Genomic DNA, 4,354 nt, shown 5'->3' on the forward strand with positions numbered 1-4,354 from the left:
TAGAAATGGAACCAGGCAGCATACACTTAATTTTTTAATAACTTTTAAGTGAGTAAAGTTTGTTCTGTGTAACTCTGCTTTAATAACATTTATTATAATTTAAAAATTCTAGTGTGTATGTTAAGGTAAGACCTGGGGCACAGGTAGCTGAGTCAGATCTCATGATGGTGGGAGATATTTCCTCTGCATGGGATAAAGAAAAGTTTCCTAAGTGGACATTAATGTAGTGGAATTAAATTAAGGCAATTCATAATTATTAAACTCATTTTCTCTGCAAGCTATTTAGCCTCAGCTCAGCTAAGTTGTGCCTGACTCTTTGTGACTGCATGGACTGTAGCCCACCAGGCTCCTCTGTCCATGGGATTTCCCAGGCAAGAGTCCTGGAGTGGGTTGCCATTTCCTACTCCATGGGATCTGTTACCAAAGTCTTGGCTCCCTGCTCACTGATGCCAAGTAGACATAAGGAGACAGTTTGGAGGAAATAGAAAAGAGTAGTTTTATCATTTTTGCCAGGTGAAAGGGAAACACAGCAGGCCTGTGTCTCAAGAATTGTGCCCTTCTCTCTAGGCAATAGAGGTTTTATATCCTCATGAAGGTCTTGCATATTTTTCTCTTAAAGTTTCAAAATGGCTACAGCTGGCATCAGACAACTCAGCAATCAAGTGTGATGTCCCTGAAGTTATTGGTCCAAGGACCTTCTTTCTGAAATGCAGAATGCTACAAGATAGTGTAGGGGTGAAGAATGCCAGGTACAGAGTATAATCTACATGGAGTCAGAGATTAATTCACTTTTTTGAAACTTTGTGAAGGACAAGTCTAGTAAGTGGTTTTTAGTAATAACAGTTAAAGAGTAACCAAGACTGTTTAATTCTCACAGGCCTGTTTAGCTGGTAAGTGACAAAGACTATCCATTCTTTTCTGTTTTTGCTGCAACAGATTTCTCCCACCCAAGGATCGAACCTATGTCGCCTGCATTGGGAAGTGGATTCTTTACCACTGGGCCACCTGGGAAGCCCATATCAAAGGACAGTAAAATGACACTAATTGGTTTAAGTCACAAGAGCAGTACAATCACACACAACATCATGGATGAGCCTTAGAAACACAAGGTAGAGGTTCGAGTCTGACTACAGGCTCATGAGAAGCCTGCAGAGCTCAGTGCAAATTCCTACTGGACCACCTTATTTAATAATAAAGATACTACATTAAGCAATTTTATTTTAGGAAATTTGTATGCAACAATAGCTAACTGATATAATAATTTAATCAGACAGAACTGAGGGCAGTTGTAACAATATGATTCTACTTGCTCTGGGCATTTGTTTTGATATTTGAAAGTAACATTCACAATTACTTTGTTATTCAAGTTCAGTTCATATAAGGGTGTGAAAACATGCCTCCACTGAGGATCCTTTGAGGTTACATGGAGAGGTTGGAAGGACAGTTATGTTTGTACAACACCTGTGACCCTGAATCATATAGCTGAGCAGAATCTGAACTTTCTAGTGAGTCATCTTTTGATAATGAGCATGAACTTTAATGGGTGATGCTGAAATTGTTCATTCTCTGCCCTTCTAGAGTTTGTGACAAAATTTTGAATAATTGGAGCTATTTCATTTAGACAAATGGAAGGAATTATATTTTCTGAAAGCACTGGAAATTTTCAAACAGAAACATGAAAATAATTTAATAAAAAAGCCAAACATGCCACCAGTCCTACAGCTCAATAAGTACACCTTACAAATTGACACTGTTTTTAGCTTGCACAAAATTACACAAGTTTATTTATTTATTTATTTATTACTATGGTATAGTTGTTTTACAATGTCATGTTAGTTTCTGCTGTACAATGAAGTGAATCAGCTATCTGTTGCAATACATCCCCTCCCTCTCAGACCTCTGTCCCCATATTACATGACAAATGGACACTTTTATATCATATTTCAATGAGTAGGTGAATTGTCTGAAAAATACATATTTTCCATAGTTATAAATGTATCATTTAATGTTTTGCTTCATCATACTTAAGATCAGGTCTGTTCTAGCACCATATTATATCCATAGTCATTTTCATAGTCATTTTCTTCTTTTGATGCTCCTTGAAAACATATTTTATTATCAGTTTTTGCCAATGACTATAGTAGATACATGGAGAAGAAAATGGCAACCCACTCCAGTATTCTTGCCTGGAAAATCCCATGGACAGAGAAGCCTGGTAGGCTACAGTCCATGGTGTTGCAAAGAGTCAGACACGACTGAGCGACTTCACTTCACTTTATAGTAGATACAAGGACTTCTCTGTAGCTCAGAAGGTAAAGAATCTGCCTGCAACACAGGACATCTGAGTTCAGTCCCTGGGTTAGGAAGATCCTCTGGAGAAGGGAATGAATGGCCACTCACTACAGTATTCTTGATTGGAGAATCCATGGACAGAGGAGCCTGGCAGGCTACAGTCTGTGGGGGCGCAAAGAGTTGGACCCAACTGACTAACACTACTACTATGAAAGATATAAGAGACACAAGTTACACAGCAGAACATGATCTGAACAAGTAGAAAATACCCATGATCTGTGATAACAAATAGCACGTTAAAGTTTGGATTATCAAGAAAAGCATAAGGTAGTGATACACAAAGGAGTGATGTTTGTGACAAACAGAGGTCACAAATTTTTCTCTGTCATAAACTTATAAATAGCTGTGGTTGCCAAGAGTTTTCCCTCCATAGGAGTGGTATGGCTCTTAACTATTCTTTTAGTCAAACAAACAAAATCCTCAGCATGATACATTTCACTTGAGAAAAAATTTTTCTTAAGAGATCTCTTGAGATAAATGGGAGTCTTCAAATATTTCACATCCAAGGTTGGGAGAGTATAAAAATGAAAAAGGGAAAAACTCTTGGATACTAGCACTATCACCAAACTTAAAAGGGAGCTATGTAAGTTGTATGAAGAAGTTGAAATAGAAATTCCAAGGAAAATAGAAGAGGCGTATTCTACTCCCACAGTTGTACCAAATACCAGTAATTTTTGGCTCAGGATTTGAGCTCTGCTATCATGGACATTTCTTAAGCCCTAGGATAACAGATTATTTTATAGATTTCTTTCCATAGAGTATTTTCAGAGCCCTCTTTAAGTCTTTATTTCTCAGGCTGTAGATGAAGGGGTTCAGCAAGGGGGTGACCACAGCGTACAATATTGATGCTGTTGCACTTGAGTGTGAGCTGTGGGTAGTAGTAGAGCTAAGATATACTCCTATGCCTGTACAATAAAATAAGGAGACAAGTGAGAGGTGAGATGCACAGGTGGAAAATGCTTTATACTTCCCCCAAGCTGATGAGATTCCATATATGGAGGAAACTATCTTAGAGTAGGAGTAAAGGATACTCACGAGGGAACCACCAGCCAGCAACAGAGGTATAAAATACATTACTGCTTTATCGAGAAAAATGACAGACCTGGCAAGTTGGATCATCTGATTGAGCTCACAGAAAAAGTGAGGGATTTCTAAGACTGTACAGAATGACAGCCGCAATACAATTATGATTTCCAGCAAGGCATGCAGGAGACTGATGATCCAGGACAATAGCACCAGCAGTGCACAGAGCCAAGGGTTCATGATGACGATGTAGTGCAGGGGGTGACAGATGGCCACAAAGCGGTCGTAGGCCATTGCGGTCAAGAGAAAGATGTCCAAGACTACAAAGAGTGTGAAAAAATAGATCTGGGTGATGCAGCCTTCATAGGTGATAACTTTGCTCTGTGTCTGGATGTTCCACAGCATCTTTGGGATGGTGGTGGAAGATAAACAGATGTCTACCAAGGACAGGTTGGAGAGGAAGAAGTACATGGGGGTGTGGAGGTGTGAGTCTGAGCTGACAGCCAGGATGATGAGCAGGTTTCCAAACACAGTGATCAGGTACATGGAGAGGAAAAGTCTGAACATGAGAGGCTGCAATTCTGGATCCTCTGAAAATCCCATGAGAAGAAATTCTGAAACTCCTGTTATGTTCCTTGGTGCCATGTGTTGGAGGTGACTGCAAGGAAAGAGGAAAGTAAATGATGGATTATGGTACAAACAGACATCACTCACATTGCTGAAATGCCACTATTTATATTTTGCTGTAAAAAGTTTATTTCAATATTTTGTTCATGGATTTGGCAATGTGTATAGGGTTCTGTGGCCACCTGATGTGAAGAACTGACTCATTGGAAAAGACCTTGATGCTGGGAAAGATTGAAGGCAGGAGGAGAAGGGGATGACAGAGGATAAGATGGTTGGATGGCATCACAGACTTGACGGAAAGGAGTTTGCACAAGCTCCAGGAATTGGTGATGGACAGGGAAGCCTGGTGTGA

General features: G+C 39.6%; 1 protein-coding gene across 1 annotated transcript; it reads right to left on the reverse strand.

The window, feature by feature from the left end:
- Positions 1-3,084: 3,084 nt before the first annotated feature.
- On the reverse strand, positions 3,085-3,921 carry LOC110142708 (olfactory receptor 7A5-like). The gene has a single exon (XM_020902027.2). It carries the CDS (start codon positions 3,919-3,921, stop codon positions 3,085-3,087), a length of 837 nt encoding a protein of 278 aa, XP_020757686.2.
- Between the last annotated feature and the right edge of the window lie 433 nt (positions 3,922-4,354).

The sequence above is a fragment of the Odocoileus virginianus genome, chromosome 3 (assembly GCF_023699985.2).
Source record: "Odocoileus virginianus isolate 20LAN1187 ecotype Illinois chromosome 3, Ovbor_1.2, whole genome shotgun sequence".
In the NCBI taxonomy this organism is placed as follows: Eukaryota; Metazoa; Chordata; class Mammalia; order Artiodactyla; family Cervidae; genus Odocoileus; species Odocoileus virginianus.

Coding starts and splice junctions, on each gene's coding strand:
- LOC110142708 (XM_020902027.2), bottom strand. CDS start 3,921: ATGTACCTGATCACTGTGTTTGGAAACCTGCTCATCATCCTGGCTGTC.